The sequence below is a fragment of the Crocodylus siamensis genome, chromosome 1 (assembly GCF_052110815.1).
Source record: "Crocodylus siamensis isolate JL-2025a chromosome 1, ASM5211081v1, whole genome shotgun sequence".
Taxonomy (NCBI): domain Eukaryota; kingdom Metazoa; phylum Chordata; order Crocodylia; family Crocodylidae; genus Crocodylus; species Crocodylus siamensis.
In genome coordinates, this window is record NC_143395.1 from 158,361,323 (window position 1) to 158,389,124 (window position 27,802).

At 42.8% G+C, this 27,802-nt stretch overlaps 1 protein-coding gene across 1 annotated transcript in view; it reads right to left on the minus strand.

Moving 5' to 3' along the window:
• Positions 1 to 8,308: 8,308 nt before the first annotated feature.
• Positions 8,309 to 27,802, minus strand: part of LRFN2 (leucine rich repeat and fibronectin type III domain containing 2) — a 253,600-nt gene continuing 234,106 nt past the window's right edge. Inside the window, exon 4 of the mRNA XM_090046861.1 lies at positions 8,309 to 10,938. Within this exon, the coding sequence (XP_089902987.1) occupies positions 10,020 to 10,938 (919 nt within the window). The 3' untranslated portion in view covers positions 8,309 to 10,019. The remainder of the gene's footprint in view (positions 10,939 to 27,802) is intronic.

Here is a 27,802-nt window from a genome sequence, read left to right on the forward strand (position 1 = left end):
CATTTTGCTGTTAGGTTCTGAAACACCCGCTTATACATACATACATATATGTGTGTGTGTGTGTATGTGTGTGCGTGCGTGTGTGCATGCATGCATGTATATACATACATGCAACGCCTTGTTGGACCTAGTGCTGGCCATGGGTGATGACCTGGTGAGGAGGCTGTGGGTGCTCAACCACCTGGGTGACAGTGATCATCGCCTGCTGGAATTCACCATCCAGCGCAAGGTGGCAAAGGCCTGCAGCAAGGCAGCAGCCCTAGATTTCAGGAGGGCAAACTTCAATGAGCTAAGGAGGATGGTTGGGGAAGCGCTGAGGTCCTGGAGGGGAGGGGAGCCAGGTGTCCAAGGAGAGTGGTCGCTTTTTAAGGAGACGATCCTCCAAGCCCAAAGGAAGGTAATCCCAACAAGGATCAAAGGGAGCACGAGGGCACACAAGCCTCCATGGCTCACAAAAAGCATCTGGGAAAGTCTCCTTGCTAAAAGGGAGGCTCACACCCAATGGAAAGAAGGGGTCATCACCAGGGATGACTATACTGCAGTCGCTCGGGGATGTAGGGGGCAGTCAGGAAGGCCAAGGCAGAGATGGAATTAGGACTAGCTTCCCAGATTAAGGACAATAAGAAGTCCTTCTTTAAATACATAGCAGGTAGAAAGAAGGTCCCAGGTAATGTGGGGCCCCTGCAAGACGCGTTGGGAAATTTGGTCGTCACACCAGACAACAAAGCTAACATGTTTAATGATTTCTTTGCCTCCGTCTTCCTAAGTAGGGACCAGAACAGCCACCTCCCTGCTGGGCCCCCCTTGGGCCCCGGGGGAGGCACACCTGGGCCAAGGGTTAGCGAGGAACTAGTTAGGGAGTTTCTGGAGGGGTTGGAAGTATTCAAGTCAGCCGGTCCAGACGATCTCCACCCTAGAGTTCTAAAGGAATTGGCTGAGGTAATTGCAGGACCCCTGGCACGGCTTTACGAGCACTCGTGGTGCTCTGGTGTGGTGCCAGAGGACTGGAAGAGGACCAGCGTGGTTCCCATCTTCAAAAAAGGGAAGAAGGAGGACCCGGGTAACTATAGGCTAGTTAGTCTTACCTCTATCTTAGGCAAGCAGTTTGAGAAAATTATTCTGGCACACATCCATGAGGGGCCATCAGGGGACTGCATGCTTAGGGGCAACCAACACGGGTTCAGCAGTGGCAGGTCCTGTCAGACCAACATGGTGGCCTTTTATGATCAGATCACCAGATCATTAGATGCGGGGGTAGCAGTGGATATAGTCTTCCTGGACTTCCGGAAGGCTTTCAACACTGTCTCTCACCCCATTCTCATTAAGAAACTGGGGGGCTGTGGTGTCGACACCCACACAGTCAAATGGGTTGCCAACTGGCTGGAGGGCCGCACCCAGAGGCTGGTAGTGGATAGGTCCTTCTCAACCTGGAGGGATGTGGGCAGTGGGGCTCCGCAGGGCTCAGTCCTCGGGCCCGCACTGTTCAACATCTTCATCACTGACTTGGATGAGGGGGTAAAAAGCCCCCTGTTCAAATTTGCTGATGACACTAAGATATGGGGGGACGTGGGCACACTGGAAGGAAGCAACAGGCTTCAATCAGACCTAGACAGGTTCCAAGGGTGGGCGGATGAGAATAGGATGGGATTCAACACTGACAAGTGCAAAGATAGGCAGGTGATCCAGGCTGACCTGGACAAGCTCAGCAAATGGGCAGACGAGAACCTCATGGTGTTTAACACCAAAAAATGCAAGGTTCTCCACCTTGGGAGGAAAAACCTGCAGCACCCTTATAGGCTCGGCAGTGCTACGTTGGTTAGCACTACAGAAGAAAAAGACTTGGGGGTCATCATTGACCACAAGATGAACATGAGCCTCCAATGCGATGCTGCGGCTAGTAAAGCGACCAAAATGCTGGCGTGCATCCATAGATGCTTCTCGAGCAAATCCCGGGACGTCATTCTCCCCTTGTACTCGGCCTTAGTGAGGCCGCAGCTGGAGTACTGCGTCCAGTTTTGGGCTCCACAATTCAAAAAGCATGTGGAGAAGCTTGAGAGAGTCCAGAGGAGAGCCACGCACATGATCAGAGGTCAGGAAAACAGATCTTACGATGACAGGCTGAGAGCTATGGGACTCTTTAGCCTGGAAAAGCGCAGGCTCAGGGGTGATCTGATGGCCACCTACAAGTTTATCAGGGGTGACCACCAGGATCTGGGGGAACATTTGTTCACCAGAGCGCTCCATGGGATGACGAGGTCGAACGGTCACAAACTCCTGCAAGACCGTTTCAGGCTGGACATAAGGAAGAATTTCTTTACTGTCCGAGCCCCCAAGGTCTGGAACAGTCTGCCAGCGGAGGTGGTTCAAGCGCCTACATTGAACACCTTCAAGAGTAAATTGGATGCTTATCTTGCTGGGATCCTATGACCCCAGCTGACTTCCTGCCCTTTGGGCAGGGGGCTGGACTCGATGATCTCCCGAGGTCCCTTCCAGCCCTAATGTCTATGAAATCTATGAAAGTGATGCACCTGGGGAGGAACAACCGGCACCATACCTACCAGTTGGGGAACTCCCCTCTTGTCAGCACAGAGGCGGAAAAGGATCTTGGAGTCATCGTTGACTCCAAGATGAACATGGGCCGGCAGTGTGGGGATGCAGTCAGCAAGGCCAACCGCACCTTGTCATGCATCCACAGATGCATCTTGAGCAGGTCCAAAGAGGTGATCCTCCCCCTCTATGCGGCACTGGTCAGGCCGCAGCTGGAGTACTGCGTCCAGTTCTGCGCGCCACACTTCAAGAGGGACGTGGACAGCATGCAGAGGGTCCAGAGGAGGGCCACTCGCATGATCAGGGGCAGCAGGGCAGGCCCTATGGGGAGAGGCTATGGGACCTGAACCTGTTCAGCCTCCAAAAGAGAAAGCCGAAGGGGGAACTAGTGGCCTGTTATAAACTAGTCAGAGGGGACCAGCAGGCATTGGGGGAGTCCCTGTTCCCCTGAGCACCGCCAGGAATGACCAGGAATAACGGTTACAAGCTGGCAGAGAATAGATTTAGGCTAGACATCAGGCGGCGCTACTTCACGGTCAGGGCGGCTAGGGTCTGGAAGCAACTTCCAAGAGAAGTGGTGCTGGCTCCTACCCTGGGGGTCTTTAAGAGGAGGCTAGATGAACACCTTGCTGGGGTCATTTGACCCCCAGTACTCTTTCCTGCCATGGCAGGGGGTCGAAGAAATGATCTACTCAGCTCCCTTCAGACCCTAGAAACTATGAAACTATGAAACTATATGCGTGTATATGTGTGGGGTGTGTGAGTGTGTATATAGATATAGATATAGATATAGATATAGATATAGATATAGATATAGATATAGATATAGGAGGGTGTTTCAGAAACTAACAGCAAAATGGCTGCCCATGCTATATCTGTTTGATAAAGTAGGAAACTACAAAGCAGTGGGGAGCACTGATGGGGGAATGCAGCCATGATTTATGACTCTTCTGAGAAGTGATTGTGATTCAGTAAATGATCATTACACACAAAATGCTTTTATTTCAAAATTGCTATTAGTTTCTGAAACACCCTTGTGTATGTGTCTGTGACTAAACAGAGCCCCTCAAGGTGTCTGGGCAAGTGATGTAAATCACTCTAGGAGAAATGATTTCAAACCTGGAGGCCAATATATATACACACATATATATATGTGTATACACACACACACAAAAGTGTTTAGCATATCATATATAACTTCAGGTTTCTGGCAAATGTCCGTTGGATTGCTCAGTGTCACACATTTTGACATCAATGTTTCATAGTCTTATGTTATGGAGGACAACATCGTTTTTCAGCATTTCAAAACATAGGCAGTAATTCACATAGGAATCATGTCCTGTTTTTTTTCCAAATAAAGGGCATATCAATTTTTTTTAGAAACAGCTGCTATACAAGATGTAAAAAAAAATTAACTTACAAGTCTTATACACACACGTTCAGCTGGCATTTGGCATTTTCAAAGGCATCTCTGAATTCTGCAGCATCTTTAATTGTCTACGGTGCCTTTTATTGAAAGCCGTTATCAATCGGTGATGTGTTTCTATCTAAATCACTTGATAATTGTATCTAAAAAGATTTGCTGAGGGTTTTTGCAAAAGTACCAAAACTAAATTTTTCCTTGAGAACTGTTAAAATTTTAGGGCTGTGGGAACGAGAGGCTGAATTTAACTCCTACTAATTGGTAGAAATAATTCTATTGGCTAAAATGGGAGCTGGATCATCCCCTCAATGAACCATGACGTTATCCTACTCAAATAAATCTATGTGTATCTATTTCTTCCTCAGTCACTAAATATATGAAAAAATCAGAAAGTTCAAAATGAGGTACTCAACTGAAAACTGTGAGAACTGTAAGCATGGTGGAGCACAGTTCGTCCAATATGTTGTATTGTTTGTCTGACAAGTGTCATAGGTACATACAGAAGTGGTCAGGAACCTGGTTGTGCATTTCATCCAAAAGAAATATCCTAGAGAAGGAGGACCACCTACTGAATCATCAGCACAAGTTCCTGCAACACCTAAGGGTTTAAGTACAATGCTCATTAAGGTAGACTTTAAGATTGCCCTTAAGCCTGTACTTTTTGATCAGCTACACAGTGAACCCCAATCTCAAATACCTAGCTGCAGTCTAGCTGGATCATAGATGCTCTGCTAAGCTCTTGGGTACAGGCTCTACTTATCTTGTCATTCACCATGCCTTCCAGTGTGTTTGGACTGGTGGCTGCAAGTACAAAAGGTCCATTAATGGAAATCAGCTTCCAGTTCCTCATTTCATGCCCTAGGAGAGGCTGAGTCAAAGAACAAAAAACACACAATCATAGAAATGTAGGACTGGAGTGGACCTCAGGTCATCTACTCCAACCCCCTGGTCAGATCTAGATCTTCCCTGTCAAAGTCATCCTATAGAAGTGTTTGTATAAGCCAGTGGTACTCAATCTCCAACTCATGGGCTTGATCCAGCACACAGAGCCATGTCAACTCTCTCATGGGTCTTCCCACAGGTTCAGAAATGTGCTGGTAGGGTAGCAGTGGCAGTACTTATTACTACTCCTCTGCTTCCAAATTTTTGGACATATAGGGAGCTCTGCAAGCTGGATGATGGCCCAGTGTTCTAGATCACACCAGTGTGCAGTGGGTCCAGTGTGTTAGGTCACTCCATGACTGAATTCTTTACTTGGGATTGATCTATTCATGGGGTCAGGCTGACACACAGGAAGATATGACACACATGATTAACACATGCATAGGGTCAGGCAGGGGCATGGCAAGTTGCATACATAGACTGACCATGTACACAGGATGTTGCACACAGACTGACTCCATGCCACTCATTTAGCCCATAAGGCTGGAAGATTGAGCACCACTAGTCTAACGTATTCTTAAAATTGCATGAGCAACCCTCATCCAGAATTACCAGGCGCAGTCATAGAATCATAGAAAAGTAGGGTTGGAAGCACCTCAGGAGTTCATCTAATCCAACCCTTTCCTCAAAGCAAGGCCATCCCCAAGTATCTCATCTCAGCCAAGGTTTTGCCTAGCCAAATCTTAAAAACCTCCAAGGATGGAAATTCCACGACCTCTCTATATAACCCATTCCAGTGTTTTACTCCCCTCCTAGAGAACGATTTTTTCTAACATCTAACCTACACTTCCCTTGCTGCAACTTGAGACCATTGTTCCTTGTTCTGTCACCTGCCACCACTGAGAACAGCCTAGCTCCATTCTCCTTGGAACCACCCTTCAGGTAGTTGAAGGCTGCTATTAAATTCCCACTCACTCTTCTTTTCCACAGACTAAAAGAGCCCAGTTTCCTCAGCCTCTCCTCATAAGTCATGTTTCCCAACCCTCTAACCATTTTAATTGCCCTCCGCTGAACTTCCTCCAATTTTTCAGCATCCCTACTGTAGTGGGGGGCTCAAAACTGGACATAGTACTCCAGATGTGGCCTCACCAAAGCCGAATAGAGGAGAAAATCACTTCCCTTGGTCTGCTGGTAACACTCCTACTAAAGCAGCCCAGGATGCTGTTAGCCTTCTTGGCAACAAGGACACACTGTTGACTCATACTCAACTCATTGTCCACTGTAACCCCCAGGCCATTTCTTCAAAACTGCTGCTTAGCCAGTCAGCCCCCAGCCCGTATCAGAGCAACAAATATGATTTAATCAGAATGAGTTAAGAACAATCTGCAGGGCTGTGAAATACAACAAATTTAAGTATAGACCCAAATCTGTACAGTGCCAGAAAACAACCACACACCCTAACTTGCCAAAGGCAAAGCAATGGGATGAGGGCACTAATAATGTCCTGCCACTGCAAGGACATGAATCAGTTAATTAAAATACACTAGGGAGAGCCAAGGAAGGGGACTATGCCACAGTCCATGCCAATCTGACCATAAGGCAAAATTCCTTCCTGATCCTAATGTGCCAATTGGTCACACCCTGAAAAGAGGGACAAGACGCTAGCCAGGAAACTCTGGGGTTTTTTTATAAGTCCCAGCAGGATTATCAGTACACCTCAGGCTGCTTATTGATATTAAATAAAAACAAAAAAACTGTGCTTTACTGGAAGAAGCAGCATGTTAATTCAACCCTGCTCTACAGCGTGCTTCAGTGGGGCTTTTAGTTGTTTTTTCTAAAGCTGATTTAATCAACTATTAGATAAAAATGCCCAAAAAAGCCCCACTAAAATGTCCAATCTATCTAGACATCATGTGAGCTGCGTCCAGCTAAGGCATTGCCTCTTCTGGGCATGTGCTGGACTTAGTGCAGGAGTGCACCAAGTTTAAAGTAAAGTGCCATTTTCTTTTGCTGTTTTGGTTTTATTTTAATTGTGAGCCTTGGCTCCAGTCAACATCCAGTGCCTCTCAGGAAGATGAACCCCTCTCTCTCCCCATACCTGTAGCAACAGTAAGGGAAAACATTCCTTCCCTACAGCGGGTAGCAACCAGCAAAAGCCTAGAAGCATTGGAAAAGCAACCACCCTCCTTTATGTAATACCTGTTACGTACATGCCTTTGGTATAGGCCTCCAGGTAAGATACAGACTGGCTCAGCAGTGTGGGGTAGTTTAGGGTGACAGACTTTCAGGACTGATCCTAAATATCAGTGTAGCTATACCTTAGGAATTCCTTAGTGATCTCTGCACCAACTACTGTCCCATCCTGCCTTCTTGAGATCTGACAAGATGATAAGGGTGAAGGTTTACTTTACCTATTAAGTGGTATTTGTAAATTTGTTGTCACAGACTGAATCAAATCCTTTAGTGCCAAATGAATAAAAATCATAATTAACAATAATAAACATTCTAGCTGTTAGATTTGGGATTTTATTACCTGGGTCCTCTGGCAGGAATCCATTTTTTTAAGAGTGCATCTGTTGAGTTACATTCTCTAATCATGAGTGCAAAAATAGAATAGAGTTTTTCCTTTTCAGTAAAGACCAGTGTGTTGGGTTCTAAGCTTGAATTTTTATGATAGTATCTACTTCTAATATTGAAAATGAAATCAACAGCTGAAATAGAAGCAACACAGCTGCCTTGTGTAAAGGGAAACAGCCATGTAATAAAAATAGTCTTACCACTACATTCAATAATAAAGAAAAGTAAATCACTAGGCAAAATTTGTCAAGAGTCTTAAATACAATTTTAAAGTAAAGTATAATTAACAATTGATATGAAGCTGCCATCTGGATAGTTGGCTGATGTAGATTAAGATTTGAGCAATGAAGCTTCCATCTGAAGGCATGAAAAAAGCAGGCTGTCAAAGCTGCTGAAAACTAAGTTTTGATGAGATCAGCATTGGTAATGTAGGGCACAACCTAAAGCCTGTTAAAATCAATGGAATGATTTCCCCTGATTTCAGTGGGCCTTGGATCAGTACTCTACACCACTGTAAAATAAACCTTTCAAAAATAAAAAGAATAATTTTTAATTCTATTTTAAAACATTTTTCTCGTGTATTTTACAGGGAGCTGAGCTGAATCCTACCTTATAGGGAAAATTCTGGCTGCAGTGAAGTCAGTGGGAGTTTTGAGAGAGTAAGAGATTGAATGTGGAATATCAAGGTTAGTAGTTCTTAACAATAACTGTTCCTTGTGTCAATTTTAAAGAAGACCACAGAACATTTAAATAAATGAAAAGAAGGTGTTCTTTTTCCCAAGGATGTTTTTTTACTGTACATTTTGTAGCAAAAAAGAAATTAAAGGAAAAAAATATTCTGATCACAGGGATGTCATTTTCTAAAACTCCAGGTAGGAAACATGACGAATACAAGATCAAGTACACAGCCATGTCACAATATATCTCTGAGCCTTTAAAAAAAATATACATAGAGTTTTTGTGTGTTTTTCCTTTGCATCATACAACCTTTCTCCATACATCTTTTACAAAATAATTGGTTGCCATTTTCCAGCAGCCAGATCATTGGGAACAAATAAATAAGTAAACAAATTAAATCAACACAATTGCTGTAGCTGCCAAAATGCTGGAAACCACAGTCAAGTCACTGTGGAGAGTGTAATCAAGTGGACAAACCATGCGTATCCACAGCATTCCCAGAACCGTGGCAACGTTCTCCAAAAAGGAACTTGAAAATCAGTTTTAAAGCCACAAAGAACTGCTGTTCTTAACAGGTACCTTAGCAAGAGAGAGAAACAGATTTGAGCATGTTTACGGCATAGAGGAAGGTCAGGATGCAGGTGACACTTGGGAGCCCACCCATTCAAAAAACATCCAAATATAGCTGATTTTCCGTGGCTAATTCAAAACATAACCATTATACTATTAATCCCCCGAAATGGTCAGAAACCTGCACTTCTTGTGATATTACTGATATCATCATACCCTGTTGTGGCAATAGAGAGCTTTTTGTCACAATATAGTGAAAGTCTACATTTTCTTTGTCAGTTGAACAGAGAGAGATAAAATAACTTTTGCCAGAAGCAATTTGTATTAATAATGTGGAGAGTTCACCAGAGCAGCTTATGTTTTTCCTCTCTCTTTCCTTTGATATGAAATCTTGACTTTTTTTTCCCCAGTCTCTGACAGCAAAACCTCACAGATACCAACAACCACTGAAATCTGCCTTGTGCACTGACAAGCAGAAACTGTGAGGGAGATGGAAGAAAAATGATTATTTAAAAAAAATATATATTAACTCCTAGATTTTATTTTCCTGGGACATATGGGAAGGTTTTGGAGGTGGGCTATACATTACATCAAAAGTTTGATCTTTGTATGCATCCCTGGTTATAACAAAGGGACTTGAGAGAATAAAAACTAAAAGAAAAAAAGAACGGAAACACCATTTCTCCTGAAAAAATAACACAAAAAAACAAGAAAAATTCCCAACCCAAGAACAAGAAAGAAAATTCTTCATATGTATCTTTTAACACCAAGAGATTAAGCCAAAAAGTGAATCTGTTTTTTGTCCTATGGATGACCTGACTGGAGTTTTGCGGCAAGAAACACTTGCAATGGCAGAAGGTAACAATCTTGCATTAAACTTCTATTCATGGGAGTATCCTTCTCAAGTTCCCAAAAAGGAAAGGGGGAAAAAAACCCAACAACTTTGAATCACATATATGCTGCTATGCCCACTTTAAACTTCATTTACGATAATCTTGTTTGATGGTTCACTGAGAGGCCAGGAAACTTTTGGAAAGCAATGCTAAATACAACTAGTAAATTCCTTGAAGTATTCACATGTTTTTGTTTTTGTTTTTCAGAGCCAGACATTAGTGACACCATACATGCTTATTAGCTTTCATTATCTTTTTCCTCTATCATCCCATTTTATTTGCCTATTTTCTTTTTTTTTCCCTTTCTTCTTTTATTTTATTTATTTTATTGTATTTTTGGCCAGTAAGGTTGAGAATGTTTTTTTCCTCCCCATTTCATATTTATGGCCTTTCAACAAAACCAAACTTTATTACACTTGCAGTAAGAAGAGAGGGGGAGAAGCTCTTATCTACACCGTGCTTTCCATTACCCATTCTGAGCTCCCGTAAGTCCCTTTTGCCCCTGGTAGGTCATTGTCATCATACTGCAAAAGCATGCCGTTGACTGAGAGGCTTCGCTTTGTCCAAATGTTTGTGATCCTTCTTGGGTAGGTGCAACACTGGGATGTGGCAAAGTCCCCCATGTCAAAAGAATGGCTACGTTTAGTTTTACCCTCCAGAGGTAACGTGAGGAGGCTACGGAATTTGGACTCGTGCTGGCCCAGAAGTGGCTCTCTGTCCGAATGGTGGGCCACTGTGGAAGTTCTGGAGTCTATCGTATCCTCCTTTTTCTGACACTTCAGTTCCAGGGAGGCAAAAGCTCCCATTAGCCGGTCAATGTTGTGTTTTGACCTAGAAGGGGGCCTCCACTTACTGGACAATGTGCCCTGTTCACTTTGAAGGCTATAGTCATCACAGTCGCGGCTATTCACAGAACTAGAGGAAGAAGAAATGCTGCTTCGTGCAGACTCACAGTTAAATTCCATGAGTTCATTTCTCACAACCACTTTTGGGTTGACTTGGGGCAGGACCCCATTTTGAACAGGTTGTGCTCCATTTGTTTGTGAGTAGACATTGCTGACATTGGCCATCTTCCCCTGGGAATTGTTGCAAACCTTGTACCGGACCATAAGTATGACAATAAACACTAGCAAAGTTGCCACAATTATGCCTCCAATGACCAAGATCATTGTCCCCCCCAGAAAATGGCTGTGCATGGATTGGCACTGAGGATAGTCCTCTTTGGTGAAGAACTGGGCACATCCCACAATGTTGGTAGCAGTGAGGGTCGTGGCAGTGTCATCCCACATGGCTAAGACACAGAGGTCATAGTTTGTTCCCGAAACAAGATTGTTCACCACAAAGGCTTTGTTTGTAGCAGGGATCATCCTTAAAAAGAAAAAAGAGAGAGAAGGAGGAAGTTAGATTAAAATGTAATGGGAAACAGGTATAAGAACAGTTTGTTGATTACTGGTAGAGGTGTTTCTAAGCTATGCAATTCAGGCCTGGAGATGAACTTCACTGAACTTCAGGGATCTTCAGAATTAAGGTTTTTCTTCCAGTTCATCTCTCTGGCACTTACAGGAGGAAACACAAACAAATAGGAAAAACCAGTACGGCCACTTTCTCCCAGTGTGTTTGAATCGTGAGTGTGGCATAAACAAAGCTGGGTGAACATCTTGGGTAGAAGAGCTTGGGCTTCTATGAGTCAGTGCTAACTGAGTCTGCAAAACTGCTCTCCGTCCTTCTGAGTTCAGGTCTGGCAGTCTTGATTTTGCTACATGGGTGCTTGGCCTTTTGCCTTACCATGTGAGGATGTAGTTTAAATTGTGATTTCAGCACAAGAGAAGAACTTGCATTTGGATTGCTACTCCCTGAGCACTGGTGGCAAGCAGTCAGCTATTTATACCTCCCCCCACATCATGCAGGATGGTTCCTTTAAGTGCAAAGATCTGTTCTACCAGAAATTTCTCTGTGTGACCATGTTTCTCAGTCACACTGGAAAATAAGGATCTGCACTGGCAACAAGAGCTGTGAGAAGAGGTGGGGAGATGAGGAGGTGGATGAGAAAAGCTATTTTTGAAAGCCACTCAAAACCAAATACTATTGCAGCAAATGAGCATGATATAAAAAACCCAAAATGATAAGTGTCAAAGTGATGCTTGCAAAGCAAACCATTATGTACAGAAATTATTTAACACTAGAACAATGCCACATACAAAATGATCAGATCAGGATGACACCCATTTTGCATTCACTGCACCCTGATGTAATTGAAAGCACAAGGGGCTAGCTTCTTTTCTACCAGCTTGGTGTTTAGATGCACTCAGGTGCTTATGTGCAATTCTCTTCCACCTTGTTCAAGTCCCTGAAAATCCAATATTGCATCCATATCCTAACATATCATCTTATGTTTAAGACTGAATGATTAAAAAAAAAGAATGAGGAGAAGGTGTGATATAGCTTTTACATTAACTGTTTTTCAGGGACTGAAGCAGGGTGGAAAAGAACCACCCTTAGGCACCTAGGTCTACGTATTTGCTTAATAGGTGGAACAGGATCTAGCCCCAAATGTGCGATATACCTTCTTCATGTGTTCTGCAAATAGTTCACTGATGCATATCTTTTGTAATTTTATCTCTATATGTTCACACAACAACAGGATGGTTTGGCAAAGGCAAGGCAAATTAAATATAAAGGGCCTGATTCTCACATATACCTAACACTGTCAGAGGAGCAGCCACAGGACCACTTATATAGCTCAACCCACTACTGTGAGGTATAACAAGGAAAAGAGGAAAAGTATATCTGTTATGCTCTAAAACCATGCCAATCCTCAGCTGCTTTCTTGCCCTTCTGTAGACAATGAAGTAAGCTGAAATAAAAGCAGTCCACAGGCTCGTCTGTCAAAACATAGGAGGACCAGACTACATGGAAAGCAAGAAGATGACGGCAATGCGTAAAACCACCTTTACACGTACAGTTATCCCATCCATGCAGTCTGGCCCTAGCTGAAGATGTGGCCCATGTTTTTAGAACACAACACGCAGAATAAACCTCACTCGGAGAAGCCTGGAAAATACAGCAGCCCCATAGATCATAGCTAATACATCCTGCACTGACATAACTGAGTTACTGAAGGAACCTCAGGTATACTCAATAGCTCTGCATAGGTGGATCTAGATTTTTGAAAAGAGGGGTCTACATGGTGAGGTGCATCATCATCACATATACAATAACATATTTTTCTCCAGTTAAAAATAAACTAGAAGCTTTACTAATGCACTAGGGGCCTAGGACTCTAGTATTCAGTTTACGGTTGAAACCAAAACAAATATAACTTCATCAGAATGAGTTAAAAACAACCTGCAGGGTTGTGAACCAGGCACTTCATTCTCAGGAACGGCTAGCCAACAGTAAAATTGCAGAACAAAAGCTAGTTTGATTGGTGGAACATCTAGACAATTAAAAAGTTGTTAACACTCGTGGAATGAAGAATTCACAAGGGGCCAGATAGATATAATCAACCACGACATCAATTGACTCCCTAAGCATTGCCATTCTAGAAATGCCTCTGCCACTGCTAAACAGTTGGTTTTAAAGTTTGGGTGGTGTAGGAACCTCCCAGGATTTGCTACCGTAGCCCTGCTGCCCTGTATCTAAAATGTTCAGTTCCATGCAAGGGTCATTCTAGAGCCATTTCTGATTGCAATTCCTCCCTGTGGCTTTGAAAGTATTACCTTCCAGCTTCCAGCATCTGTCTAGGCAGTGTTTCTCTTCAACCCCACTAAGCCACTTTCTCTTACAGTCATAACACAGTCCTTTAGAATACCAGGCCTTGACATGTCATCTACTGTGTGCTGTATGGTGCCAAGCACCCAATACATAATACTGATAATGAAGACAGAGCAAACACGAGAGCTCCCATTAGTTTTGATTTTACCATCATAGCTCAGTCAACTGGTTTGCATATATGCATTCTTGTTATCAAATCACTCCTGGGACTAATCCTTTAACTGTCCTCTCCCAGAATCTCTGTCAGTGATTATTATGATTTATTGAAGTATTCACACATCTACAAGTAAGCAGCTCTGTTGGCCAGCTATGACAATTCTATTTCTTGCTGCTACATGCCCATGGTATTTCCTGCCTTTGTAGAAGCAGGGGCAAGGCATAAATCTCACAGGAAAATCCAATTTCATGAGATTTCCTTCTCATGAAATTTAGAAGTGAAAAATATTTTTACATGTTTGATTTGTGAATGCTGAAGATGTGATCACAGAAATCAGTTAATGTTTGTAAAGTGCTTTGATCTCCCCTCCCATGGAACAGACTAACTATTGCCATCCAAGCAAAACCTTATAAGTTTAGCCCATCAGCAGCCTGAATATGACCCTCAGGGGTTGGCCCAGCTGTGGTTTTAAAGAGCTCTTTTGGTTCTGTGCTAATTCCCTGCTATTGAACCCACATGGTAGAGTGTGGAGTTCCATGATTAACAGCCCTAGAAGTGCAGAGCAGCTGTGAAAGACTCACCATGTGATGGAGCAAAGCAAAGATTGAAGTGGCATCTTGCAGCTACCCGTGTTGGGGATAATCAAAGCATCATCAATATCCTGGAGTGAAAATGTGTCTGCATCGATTTCAGGTGTGGGGACTCTTAAGAGCTGTCATCAATCACAGCTGACTAGTAATAAGTTTGGGGGAGGGAGAGTTATCTGAGACAGAGTATCATGAAATAGTCTTACCATTAGGGAACTTCATAAAAACAAGATCAACCTCTTCAGACAACAAAATAACTGGTTTTGAGTTTTAAAGCTTAACCCCTAGTACCATAGATTCATAGATACTGAGATTAGTTATCTTACATGTTAGGCTAAGCTGTGGACCTCAGATACTAGATCATCAGCAGATCTGACCCCCTGCCCCGGGCAGGAAAGAGTGCTGGGGTCAGATGACCCCAGCCAGGTGTTTGTCCAGTCTCCTCTTAAAGACCCCCAAGGTAGGGGAGAGCACCACCTCCCTTGGAAGCCCATTCCAGATTCTGGCAACCCTTACCATAAAGAAGTTCTTCCTGATGTCTAACCTGAATCTGCTCTCTGTCAGTTTGTGGCCATTATTTCTAGTTACTCCAAGGGGTGCCCTGATAAACAGAGCATCTCCTATCCCTTGCTGTCCCCCGTGATGAATTTGTAGATGGCCACAAGATCACCTCTCAGCCTTCTCTTGCGGAGGCTGAAGAGATTCAGATCCTCAATCTCTCCTTGTAGGGCCTTACCTTTAGGCCCCTAACCATACGAGTGGCCCTCCTCTGGACCCTCTCAAGGTAATCCACATCCCTCTTGAAGTACGGCACCCAAAACTGGACACAGTACTCCAGCTGCAGCCTCACCAGTGCCACATAAAGGGGAAGTATCACCTCCCTGGACCTGTTGTGATGCATCTGCTAATGCATGATAAAGTGCAGTTAGCTTTACTGATCACTTCATCACATTGATGACTCATGTTCATCTTGGAGTCAACTGTGCTACGAGATCCCCTTCTGCTACAGTGCTGCTCAGAAGGTCATTCCCCCAGCTTGTAAGTGTGCTGGTGATTCCTTCTCCCTCGGTGCAGCACTTTGCATTTGTCCTTGTTGAATTGCATCTATTCTGTTCTGCCCACTTCTCCAACCTGTCCAGATCTGCCTGGATTCGTTCCCTGCCCACTAGTGTTTTTACTTTACCGCCCATAATTTGGTGTCATCCATGAATTTGGACAGAGTGCTCTCCATGCCCTCATCCAAGTCACTGATGAAGACATTGAACAGCACTGGTCCAAGGACTGAACCTTGGAGAACTCCACTGCCCACATCTTTCCAGGTCGATGCTGACCATCTGCCACCACTCTCTGGAGTGCGTCCCATTAGCCAATTTGCCACCCACCTGACCATGTAATCATCTATGTCACAGTTGCTCATTTATTTATGAGAATAGGATGAGATACCATATTGAAGGCTTTCTTAAAATCCAGGTAGATGACATCTACCTTGTCCCTGCATCTAAGCATTTTGTGACCTGGTCATAAAAAGAAACAAGGTTAGTCAGGCAGGATCTACCTGTTATGAACCCATGCTGGTTGCCCTTCAGCATTATTTTTCCTGCTGGACTCCACAAATGTGATCCTTAATCATTTTTTCAAAGTTTTCCCAAGGATAGAGGTGAGGCTAACTGGCTATAGTTACCCAGATCCTCCTTCCTCCCTTCTTGAAAATAGGGACCACACTGGCCCTTTTCCAATCCTCTGGGACCTGACCTGAGCACCATGATGCTCAAACAACTGTGCCAGTGGTTCTGCTATGACACTGGCCAATTCCTTCAGCACCCTGGGATGAAGATCATCCAGGCCTGCTGACTTAAACACATCCACCCCTCCAAGTGTCCCTTCACTAAGTAGGCACTAACAGTTGGTGGGCTGGTTTCCCTCCTGTGCTCATCTATAATCCATTTGGGAGATTTGTCCTGATCCATGTTCAGGAATATGGAAGCAAAAAAACTCATTGAAGAGCTCAGCTTTGTCCCTCCTATCTGTCACCAATTGCCCTAGTCTGCCCTGTAGGGTCCTATGTTACCCTGTGCCTTCTTTTTGCTCCCTATATACCTGTAGAAGGACTTTTTGTTGTCTTTAATTTTCGTTGCCAGCCTAAGTTCCATTGCAGCTTTGGCCTTTCTAACTGACTCCCTGCAAGTGCGACCCAAGTAGGTATACTCCTCCTTGGTAGCTCCCCCTGCTTCCACAGCCTGTATGCCTCTTTTTTTGCCCCTAGGCTTTCCTGGATTTCCCTGTTCAGCCAAGAGGGTTTCTTGGCCCCTTTGCCCCCTTTCATGTGCAATGGGATTGTCTCCTTTTGCACCCAAAGGATCACTCCCTTTAGGAATGACCACCCTTCCTGGACTCCCATCTCACCAATGCCTCTGATCATCAGTGCCTTGCTAACTAATCTCCTGAGCATATTGAAGTTGGCCTTTCTGAAGTCTAGCACTTCTGCCCTACTGGTTATCTTTCCCACTCTTGCCAGATAGTAAATTCAATCAATTGATGGTCACTATCCCCTAGGTTACCTTGTATCTGCAGATACCCCACCACGTCATCCCCTGTAGCCAACACCAAGTCCAGTAAGGTGTTTCTCCTAGTTGGACTGTATATCTCCTGCATTAGGTAAAGGTCCTGTATGCAGGTTAAAAAATCTATGTGAATGTTTAGACCTGGCTGACTGCTCCTTCCAGCAGATGTCAGGGTAGTTTAGGTCACCCATGACAACCATGTCCCTTGACTGTACGGCCTCTGAGAGCTGCCTTGAGAATTCTAGGTCTAGCCCATCCTCCTGGTGTGGTGGTCTATAGTAGACCCCCACTAGCAAGTCCCTTTTCCCCCCGGGCCTCCTTGTATTCTGATCCACAGTACCACAATTTGCCCCTTCTCTGGTCCCATCTTGATTATAGAAGATGTAAATTGCTCCTTAACATAGAAAGCAACACCCCCTGCTTCTTTCCCCCCCTTCTTCCAGTTTTAATTGACTGAGGTTAAAAACTACTAGATGTTATCTAAAGACTCAGATTATTTTTTCTAGGATGGTTGAAGACAGCTAACGAAACTGTGTTAGTTTCAGGGTTTCAGGTCACTTACATCTTATTCATAACTGAAATTTTGACTGGTATCATGTGTTGCTACATGTCCCTCGGTGAGGCAGCTAACTGCTACTAAAAAATACTGCACCTGGTTAAACCTCCTTGAAATCTACCTAGTCCATCTATGAAGAAAAGATGCTAAAAATGAATCAAATTGTTACTGCTTGCTACATGTAAATGTATTGTTTTGAATTGTATGAATGATATACAATTCTCTGTGCCATGTACAAGGCTTATTTAGATACAAATTGGAAGACTTAAAGGGTATTTACATATTGGGTTGAACTTAAAGGTTGCTTAAAGAGAATATGAAGGTAAAATTATATCTTGTTTTTGTAACTGTGATTTCTTTATCTTAGTCCAGCAATTTTCAACCAGGGCATCCTGGGGAGCCACAAGATCCTCTGGAAGGGTGCCGCAGGAAGTGAGAGGTGATAAGCAGACATTAGCTTTTGTAGGTAACATCCTACTTTGTTAGATGTTAGTATCTGAAGGAGTAGACTGCTGCCTACATAAGCTTATGCCTCTCTGAACTTGTTAGTCTCAGGTGCCATTCCGTCCTACTTTCTGCCTGGTAGCCACCTCCCTACTAACAACTGTACTTGTAGCAGGGATTCAGAGTAGAATGATCTGTATAAGGTGAGACACAGAAAGGCAACTAAGCATTGTAAAACTGAACTTTTATGTGCCTTGCCCCTGGAATGGAATCCAGAACCCTGCATTAGGTGCCTGAGATCCACGGGGAGAGTAGGGCACTCCAATATGGGCTCCAAAATAGTACGCAGAGTGGGAAGCTACCTAGAGCAGAGAAGAAAGGCTGAGGAGTTGATTTGTCTTAATCCTCACCTCTTTCTGGCTTAGGTACCTTTGATCTCTTGGGACCTTTTCCTGAACACAAGAGAACTGTTTCCCCAAAGTTCTCTATGTAGCTAGTTTCTGGATCCCAGTCACGTTTAGATATGAGCTAATTGTTGAGGTTCCCTGCCCCATGAAGACTTACATGCATTTGTGCATGGTGAGCAGCAGGGCTTTAGGCACCTGGGGAAACTTGAAGGGAAAAACTGAGGCACATATGTAGCTTGCACTCCTCCAAGATTAAGTGGCAGTTGAGAATGGGCTTTTGGGATCACAATTTGGGATTTAAGTGCCTAAATTTTGATTAATAGTGTGTCACCACAGGGTGATGTAGAGGTAGCCAAGCTAGCTTAAAAAAACACAAAAAAAACACCTATCTGTGGTACCTAAGAACGTAGCAGCTTGGAACTCCATGCAAGCTAGTTTCCCCACTGATTTTTTACATATATATATATATATATATATATATATATATATATATATGTGTTATATAAATGGAGTATGTATGTATATACTCAATTTTTCTGGAGTCCCCCAAGCTAAAGAAAGCTTGACTAAAATATTCCAAACATACATAAACACTTTAAAATCTAGGGCATGACTTTTTTAAAGCTTTGTTTATGGAACGTGACTTTTTTATGCTTATAATGTATAAAATGCTTACTTTATAAGTTAAACATGGCCATATGTGATTTTTGTTATTTGTATTCTAGCAAAGCTTAGAAACCACAGCTGCGATTGTAGTCCCAATGTGCTGGGAACCATACAACTACTGAGTAAAAGACTTGCTATCTAAGGCACCAGCCCTGCCTATCAATTAATAGCTAGGCTTATCTTCATTACCACTGGTCATATCATTGCAGTCAAAGCAACTATTCTTGGTAGGCAAGTTAAGCATGCAGGCAAGTATTTCCAGAATTGAAGCCTACAAAGTCAAGAGAAGCAAAGGATAAAAGAAGCAGCAAAGACACTAACTTGCTCCTGATCACACAGCAGGCAGGTAGCAAGATCAAAACCAGAAAAAAAATGAACCCAGACTTTCTGACTCTTGTAGAAGTGGACTATGCATTATATCATGCTGCCTCTTTACTGCCTTCTTGTGAAGGCCACATGACATGGTGTGACTTTTATAAAGCCCATGAAACATTTTTTTTTAAAATGAAGAACTGGGGATCTGACACAGAAAGCTCCTCTGCTTCCATGGGCAACATACAACACGAAAAGTGATAGTCCAGGGAACTAGTGGTGCTCCAACCCTCCTCAGGATATAGGAAAGCTAAGGGAATCAGAGGATCTGTGCCTCATCAGTATCCTGAAGTAGTATCCTGGGGAGGAAACTGGGACCCTTGTTGTGGCAAATACTGGAGAACATTAACAGTTCAAATAGTCTCTTTAAATAAGTGTACAGGTATAAAATATCACAGTGAATAATTCACAGCCAAATTTATGCCCCACCCCCTAGTAGCCAATCCATCAATAAGGGATCTCTTCATAGCCTAAATTAAACAATAAGAACTATGAAAATCATTGACCAGTATTACATCTCTCCCTGCCAAGCCCTGTCTGTCATCCAGGCATATCACTACCCTTCCTCTGGTTACATCATTTTTATATTTCTTCTTTTCATATTTTTATATTTCTTCTTTTTTATATGTGTGTGTGTGGGGTGGGGGGGAAGCATACAAATAGGTCCATTACCGTTTCAGAGATTCTAATATCTGATACTGAGGGTTACTACTGAAGTGTCTCAGTTAAGATAAAAATACCCTAGGAAACAAACAAAACAAAAAAAACAGAACAAAAAATCTCCAACCAAACAAAAACAAAAACAAACAAACAAACGAAAAAATTCAGGACCGCCCCCCAGCATAAGGATTCAGGAAATGCTGCCTCATCAAGGTGGACTGTGTTTAGAAGTCTCACTCTTGTTTTGTTTGTCTCCAACAGAATTATCATACTTTTTTGATACATTGTCAGGGCTAGATGAATGCCTAGGCAAACTAGGCATGTGTCTAGGGCCCTAAGTGAAGAAGGAGCCCAGTTGTACTTATTTTACATGTTATAATTATTGAGTGAAAAAAGTAATATAAATATGCAGTATTAAGCAGGGGCCCACAAGTTTGTTTGCCTAGGGTCCATTGAAGGGTTTGTCTGGCCCTGTACATTGTTCCATATGTCTGGAAGAACAGGACAAGCTGAAGCCGAGCTTTGGAAGACTTTTGTGGGAGAGCAGAAATGGAATTGCATGGGGTTCTGTAGGTGAGAACTAAAGTACATTGATAGGGAAAGATAAATACATATAAAATATTGTATTAAATAGCTATTCTGGTATTTTAAGTGGGCCCGTGGTATCATTAAGCAAATTTTAAAAATAACATTTAAAAAATCTGGCAGGAACACTTAGGGTGACATTCTAGTCTTTCCTGTTCATCAATGTGGCCCATGTTTTTGCATTTACGGAGTGATTTTGGAACTTACATGCCCAGAGGAGTTTTATTCCTGGACACAGAGCCCTGCCTCCACTGACACAGAAAACTATGTGTGACTACACACTTGCACAAGGTGAGCACACTAAGTATCAGCTATAGCAAGTACACATGCCCTTTGTGGTTGTGAAGCAGCCTTAAATACCTGAAAATAGAGTCGGTGAAAAGCCCCGACTACTGGACTTAGACTCAAGAGCAGAAAAGGACTTTGTATCACCCTCTTTTGCTTCCATAGATTAGTGACTAGGACCCTGGGTATCCTCAACCAAAATGGGAGTTGAACATGGGTCTCCCTATCACAGGGCTCTAACCACCACACTACAGGTAAGCCGTTATTCACACTGTTCTCTGGCATTCCTTTTGAAGCTGAGCGACTGACGTTGTGATTAGAAAAATGGATGGAAGGCAGTGCCAAGTGAAATTTCTTCCTCACTGAGAGCAAAGGTCTCCTCCCTTCCAGGACACTTGGGAACAGGGGCCTACTGGTTAGAGCACTGGACCGGGACTCAGGAGACTTGTTTTCTAATCCTTGTTTTAACACTGGCCTGCAAGGTGAGCTGGGGCCAGTCTTTCCATGTTTTTGTACCTCAGGGTCTCTGTCTTTAAAACAGGAATAATGACACTGACCACCTGTATAAAGAGCTTTAAGCTCCATAGGTGAAAAGTGCTGTATAACAGGTATGGACTGTTATTGGGACATAATGGAAAAAGTCCCAATCTTTTCAAGCACTAGGCAATGGGGCATGCCTAAAGTAAATCAGGGGTTAATGTTCTGGTTGGTAGATATGTGTGGAGCAGATTAGGGGGAAGGCAGATTAGTCTGATTGGCTAGGCTATTCCATTTCAGCTTTCCGTCTTGTGGGGAGTAAGATAGCGTCTATTCTTAGCTTGAAACTGGCTGCTATAATCAGAGGTCTTTCAGGGAGCTCTGTGCTTCAGCATCCATCCTTTGAGTATAATTTCACATTCAGAGGGAGAAGCATTTAATGACTAATTGGATCTTTGTCAAATAAGGTGCAGCATTTCCCAGGGTGAACACTGATGGAATGCAAGTTGGCTCTTGTTAGGGCAGAAGGCTAATGAGGATAAGCAGGCAAAAACTTTAGTCAAATATAATTTTTTCTTTTAAAAATCTTGGTATGAAAACAGTTCCTTTGGAATAGCACCCACATCTCCCATGTATGACCCAGTTTAGTGTACCGGCCAATCAAACCTTGCTGCCTCCCTTATGATGCTAGCATTAATTATGCTTGGAGATACACTACATGCATTGCAATATACTTCTCCTTAGGACACTGAACTGAAGTAAGAGGGATTGAACATGCAATCACCTTGCTGTGGTATAAAAGGGAGTGGGGCCCTTCCATAGGTCAGCAAATCCTGTATGAGTGCATTTACTCCACATTAAATGGAAGTTAACCTGCAATAACATGAATGCTTTAATTAAAGGCTAAACTACTGTGGAATAAGAGCAGACACATGAACAGTTACAACAGAGCAAGCTGACATGTGGTAAAGCCCCCCTTTGTATCTCAAAATAAGTTGATTATATTCCTACCCAGAAAAGGCATATTGAGTCATTACAAAGTTGTCTAAACAGAGAAGTTAGTGTTTCATAGCTACAGTGTGAATTTATACTGTCCTAGCTACTCCTCACTAAGGTGATCGACTTCTTTGAACCAAAACCCAGGAGACTACACAAATCTAAGACTTGCTACAGACTAGTACAACCAGAAGTAATGTAATGTAGCCACCTTAATATATCTTTTTAGGATAGGAAATTATCTTGCACTCTGCTGGGATGTCAGAGATAAACCCCTCCTGGGTGTAGGAGGCTTACAATCTGAGTCTCCTGAGCTAGGAGCAGACATTACGCATGAACTGGTTTAAGTGATCAGAAACTGGTTTAAACCTGTAACAGAACAGATGTTCAGTGCACATAAACCAATTTGAGAATGGCCAAAACCAGTTTGAGATAAACCTGGTTGAATGTAATACCAGACTTATCTGATTTGGCTCAAACTGATTTATGCAATGTCCGTCCCAGACCCCTTGCTGGTTTAAGATAAACCAGACACCCCCAGCATCCCAGCATGCTCTCTGGGCTCAGCGAGGGTCTCTGCTCCACAGCAGAACTGGCCCTTCCCCTCTGCTCCCTGGCTGCAGCTCCAGCATAGATTAAGGGCTGCTTCCCCACTCCTCCCTGCTAAGCAGGAATTCCCCCCTCCCCTCTGCCTTGCTGAGAGGTTTCTGTGTATTAGCTAGCAGACCACATGCTGGCTAGGGTCCATGCTGAGTCAACAGGTAGAATCAACAAGCAGCTGGTAATGTTCTGCTGTTGTTTCCTTAACTGAATGATAAACACTGTTATTAATTCCCTGCTGGGCTAATCAGAGCTCCTGCTGATCCTGGCCATGCCCCTCTTAGCTCCATGCTGTGGAAGGAACAGAGGGCTGCTCAAGCATCCCCCAACTTTTAGCCTGAGCTACTGCAGGCATGTGCCTGCATTTCTGTGATGTCTGTCCAGTTACAAAACTGATTTAGCCTAGCCAGGTTAAACTAACCTGCAAAGACTGAATCTGGCTTAGGCTTTTTGAATGTCTGTCTCTAGCTCTGATGTCTAGATATCTCACCACTAAGATATCAGGCAAAAGGACAGAATGGGTCTCTTCCTCTTCTGGGGTTTAACATGCTAGTCATGGTCTTTACCAGAAAGCGGGATTCAAAGTGAGGGAAACTGGACTATAGAGAACTGAATGACAATCAAGATCACAAAGGCAGATCAATATCCAGTTGAAATCAATCAATGCAGATGAAATTGATCTATGTTCAAATATGAGATAATTAGCAAGGCAGAGGAGTGAAACATTGCAATAAGTGCTAATAGTAATGACTTAGAAGCATACCAGATATTCTATGGGGAATGAAAGTCAAAGAAAGACTGGAGAGGTCTAAAGCCAAAAAGAATAGCTGAGTTAATGCCCATTTTGTGTTTGGGAGTGAGTTGAAACAGTTAGCTTCCAGTTGCACATCCAGTAAGAAAGTCCTCTTCCTGTTGCTAGTTTTAATGATTTCATTGCTAGTTCATGATGGTGGTTTTTTTTCTTTTTTCCCCTCAAAACCCCAGCTCTTGAAGTGTTGTAGCTAAATGAGAATCTCAGCTTTTATTGAAATTATTTTTTAAAAGTAAGTTTCTATGCCCTCTGACTTCAAGCTTCAAAGTTTCAAAACATGATTTGAATTCATTCAAAAGTGAAAACAAAAAAAGCCATTAATTTTTTTAATCTATTGTTTTGGGGTTTTTTGGTGAGGAGGTAAGGACTGTCATACAATTTTTGGCTCCTTGCAGTTGGTAATATTAATAAAGTGATACAGAATGCTGCTGGGAGTTGGAGTTCCAGCAGTGACTGGAACAATAGTGGCATAGAAGGCCCAAAAGATAGATGGGGCAGCTCTGGAGTCCTGGGGTGGAGACAGTTTGTAAAATGCTGATGATGGGACCTTATTTCTTCTATCATCTATATCAATGTGAGGACCTAACTAGCTGAAAGCTAAGCATAGTCCTTAGGTGACCAGTGTACCCAGAACTTTTCAGCAAACAGTGGCTCAGCAAAACTTGGCTGTTCTCATCCATCCTGTCCTTTCAATACTTTTCTTTCTTCTTTCTTTCTTTTTTGTGACATGCAATCACAGCCTTAACTTTGACTTTTGATGGAACAATTATCATTAGAGCCAAATCCCTCCCTGCCTTTCTCAGTCCTGTCCCCTCATCAATCACACATCCAGCTGCCCTTTGGAGAATTCATCTTGTCAAATGAAACCCACAGTACAGGTTGCCTTATTATAATTTCCTAATTTGATTAAGCTTTCTTATCCTCATTTGAAAAAAGGGTGGGGGGAAAGGGAGGGAAGACAGAAGGAGTCAAAGGCAATTGATAAGACTGTTGTGAAATCATAAGCCAGAGAGATACTGATAATGAGTATACGCTCTGAACCACAGGAGAGGAAAAAGACATTTGAAATACTATATATGAGGACACATTAATTAATGGTGAGATATATTGAGCTGTTAGATTATGTCCTAAGAGAATGAGCAAAAAGCATTTAAAAGGTGACAGAACAAAGCACTGGAGAATAAAAGAAACAATATTGTACTGGCTAAGGAGTAGGATCTCTGACGCTTAAGTGCCTCCCATGCCTCTTTTCCATTGTTCTATAATACATATCCTCCAGTTAGAATTTGAATGGGAGAAACTCTTCCTTACAGCAGAAATCCACAAGCTACAAAACTAGTGAGGCACTTATGGATAAATGGAGAGGCACAAAATTCATTATATAACAACCAATTTAAATATAAGTCAGGGGATGGATGGAGTTCAGATCTCCAGCCTGATCATTCCTAAATTCTGAGGGTGTTTGGGTTTTCGTTTAGTACCACTATAGAAACAGCCTAATTTTGTACAATACAACCTAGCTTTATCCAAGCTCCTTTGCACTTCTTGGTTTTGGATGGATCTTGAATTCCACAAGGTTTCCTTTGCAGTGTTTGGTTCATATCGAACCAAGACTGGAACTGGCATACTAGGTGGTACACACTGTTTTCCAGTTGACAATGTACCATGGAATAGTATGAAAATATGAGCAAGAATATCTTTGAGCTTTGACTAGTTCAGTGAGAAAAAGAATTATCACAACTCTTACAAGATATTTCAGGATTCCCCTTTCCTCCTGGCATGATGTAGTATATTGAACATGCACCTGATTATCTAAGTGTGTGTGTGAGTTATGGTGTAGTTCTTCCCTTTCTGAGGTACTCCCTTAATACCCATATGAAATAGCTACCTTTCTAGAAAATGAAGTATAACAAACACCAGGAATAGGAACTTTATGTTGATGAACCCACCAAATACTTTTTAAAAATATACTAAAGAAAATTTAAGAATAGAAAAATACTTCCATTTTATTTTGCCCAAAGCTAATTACTTTTTGTCCATTTAATTTTTTTTTTCCAGGGATTTGTTCTTCAACAAAAACTATAGATTTTCTGTAATCATTTTTTATATTTGTTTTTGGCAGAAAACATTACTTTTGCAAAAAAAAATTGAAACTTCATTATTTTCAATGTTTGGATGGAGACTTGAGCTAAGAATTTATAGACATGTCCTGATTGTCAGCTTGATACTTTTGCTTGGTGCCTTTTCTCCTCACCACTCCGTTGTTTCTTGTTAGCCTGCAGGTTTCTAAAAATATGGCATGTATCATCTAACCATTTAAAAAGTATCTAGCACATTTTGGATACTTCTGCAGATTAAATAAGTGATGGTGATTATCAAAATTAATCACAGAACTTGGATCAACCCAGCTGAGATGTAAGGTACATCCTTTAGCACTAGCAGGTACAGCTGCATTCCCAAGAAGTCCTTTCAAGGACAGGACAGGAAGGATTCATCCGCACAAGTGTGCACATGCAGTTTTTGGTTCCTCAAAGCCATTTGAGGTACTGCGAACTGCATGTGGCACACGTGTATCCGGGCACCGTGCTGCTAATTTGCTCTGCGGTGTTTTGTTTTGACAGTGGGAGATCCCAGTAAAAAAAAACCTGCTGCTAAAATAAGCGGCATGATGCATGTGGCAGCAACATGTGCCACCAAAAACCAGAACCTGGCCACCCAGGGCCACAGCCAGCCAGGTTCTGAGCAGGCAGCTCGGTGCTGCTGCTGCCTTGGAAGGCCCCCAGGACCCTAGGTAAGGTGCTGGCCCCAATTCTCCCTCCCCCTGCCCCACCCAGATCCCTTTGCCATACGCCATGTGTACAAGGGCATGACCAGATATGTGCTGCTGCTATTTGTTCCACAGGAAACATGTGCGCGTGGGGATGCACTCAAGGATGCCACACTGCTGCCTTAGTGAGAAATAAAGGAGGGAAGTATCAGGCCAAAACAGCTTCACATTTCAGTTACTACTGTAAAGGAGCTGTTTAGAATCAGGTCTGCTGATGGACCACGTCCCGCTTTCTCCTTTACTGGCCTGCCAGTTTAAGGACGGTGCTGATTAAGGACTGTACCCCATCCATAGATGAGAGTTTCAGGAGTCTTGCCTTCTCTCATGCCCTTTCACATGGACACTTCAAACGGTGTCAAGTGCTTGTGGTCCTGACTGAATGAAGCCTTTGAATGAATAACCCTTTTTTTTTTTAAGAGAATACTGAAATATTCATGGAATATTTGGCAGCACAGAAGATACATTTGATCCAGATATGCCCACAACATTAGCAGCATATCAGGTATCAGTTCCTTGCAATGTTCACTGTCAGAGAGGCCCTCCACATTAAGCTGAACCCAGCTGAAATATTCCCAAGCCCATTAGTGATGTAATTTTAAACTCGCATGATACTCCTGCTAGTAAAACTAGATTATTTGTAGAAACAATGTATTATTTTACTATTAAATCCATAACTAGATTATTTTTAGAAACAATGCATTATTTTACTATTAAATCCATTCTCCCCTGTGCTAGCTTATAGATAGAGCACTATCACAATACATAAGGGTCTCTTAACCAGACTACATATTTGAATTACACAAAAATTATCTAGACTCATGGAGAGATTCTAATGTTAATCAGAGCAATATGTGCAATGTGCTATGGTGCTCAGTGTTTTCAGGTGCCTCATCCCCCACAGTAGAAGTCACAGCCCTGAGTTAGGCACCCAAAGATCCCTACAAAAGTTCTGGGGCAAGCCAGGCAGTTCAAAATGGATATCAGAACAACCAGGGAGCCTCCTTAATCTAGCCTGTGGGGAAAGGCTACCAATGGGGTGTATATGAAATCCTGCCCTGGGCTTAGATATCTCACTGATAACAACTGGGAGGTACCTTTGCCTACTCAAAATTTCCAGCTTAGAATCTCCTCCTGATAGTACATGCCTATACCCTTTCTCGCTCAAAATTATAATCAGGATTACTTTTTAAATATTCAGCTGAGGGAGAAGACCCCAAACTTTGATACAATAACTCAATGTTTGGAGTAGTCACCCAGCATCTTAGAATCCCAGACTGAATTCACTCCTCAGCCTAAAATTTAAACCCTCATCTCCAACCATTCTGGAGAGAACTTTAAGTATCAAGGTCACTGTGGGGAATGGAAAGCACCCTTATATTCGTTCCTGGTAAAGATGTTGCAATTCACATAAACGGGTTCAAGATTAATTGAGCCAGAGACAAGGAGTAGGACCTGGCATGAATCTTC